The following is a 1,054-nucleotide window of genomic DNA, read 5'->3' as shown; positions in this document are numbered from 1 at the left end:
TGCATGGGCACCGTTTGTTGAAGGGAAAATGTATTGAAATATTTCAAAAAAGTTTGGAATAAAGGAAAAAAAAAACCACAAAGAAGAAGGCATGACGCCAATTGAAAAAAGTCATTTGAAAGTGTTGATTCCTTGTGAAACTAGAGGCACATAGTTTGAGAAGTGCGTAGTGGAGAAAATAATTGTCCCTAGAAGCAGTAAACTTGATGCAACATGTCCGGCATCGCAGCATCGCGACTTGGCAAAGAACTTAAAGCGTGGCGCAAAGACCACCCCTATGGATTTGTGGCTCGCCCCGTGAAGAACCTCGATGGATCACTGAACCTCATGGCATGGGAGTGTGCCATTCCCGGAAAGAAAGGAACAGCGTGGGAAGGTGGACTGTACAAGCTGATGATGACATTTAAAGATGACTACCCGTTTAGCCCCCCGAATTGTGTGTTCGAGCCGCCGTTGTTCCACCCGAATGTGTATCCATCCGGTTCGGTTTGTCTATCGCTGTTGAATGTAGAAAGTGATTGGCATCCCGCAATCACAATTGAACAAATTTTGCTCAGCATACAAGAGCTGTTAAACAACCCCAACATTAAAGACCCGGTACAGGAAGCACCGTACGCATTATATTGCAATTACCCGGTGGAATATGAGAAACGTGTGCGCGAACAGGCTGAAATGATGTTGGACATACAATAAACCGGAAACACACAACTGTGTTCCGAATGACCAGAACTTAACTGTGTTAAAGTGATGTGTATTATCCACATAGGCTAGGTAAAAGGAACAGAATGATAATATCTTTATATCCACATATTGGAATGTGTGGGAAAACGTTTGGTGTGATAGTATGGAATCCGTTTCCAAGGAACTCGGTCCTGGGTTGATCTCCTTCACACCCGGCTGCATCCAATTACCGACATGTATCAATCAACGAGCTCACTGCGATCCTCTACGTTTCGTGCCTGTCTGGCAGGCGTCGAAGTTGGCGACAGCGTTGGTGTCCTCCACTAGCACTTTCCAAGATTCATGGCCATAGAGGACTAACGGGCGTAACAGA

General features: G+C 45.2%; 1 protein-coding gene across 1 annotated transcript; it reads left to right on the top strand.

The window, feature by feature from the left end:
• The first annotated feature begins 213 nt into the window (after positions 1–213).
• On the top strand, positions 214–693 carry LOC128719128 (SUMO-conjugating enzyme UBC9-B-like). Its single transcript, XM_053812751.1, has one exon. It carries the CDS (start codon positions 214–216, stop codon positions 691–693), a length of 480 nt encoding a protein of 159 aa, XP_053668726.1.
• Positions 694–1,054: the final 361 nt, after the last annotated feature.

This window comes from Anopheles marshallii, chromosome 2 (genome assembly GCF_943734725.1).
Source record: "Anopheles marshallii chromosome 2, idAnoMarsDA_429_01, whole genome shotgun sequence".
NCBI lineage: Eukaryota > Metazoa > Arthropoda > Insecta > Diptera > Culicidae > Anopheles > Anopheles marshallii.
Note: the sequence above shows the minus strand (reverse complement) of the source record. Positions and strands in the feature narration are given on the sequence as shown.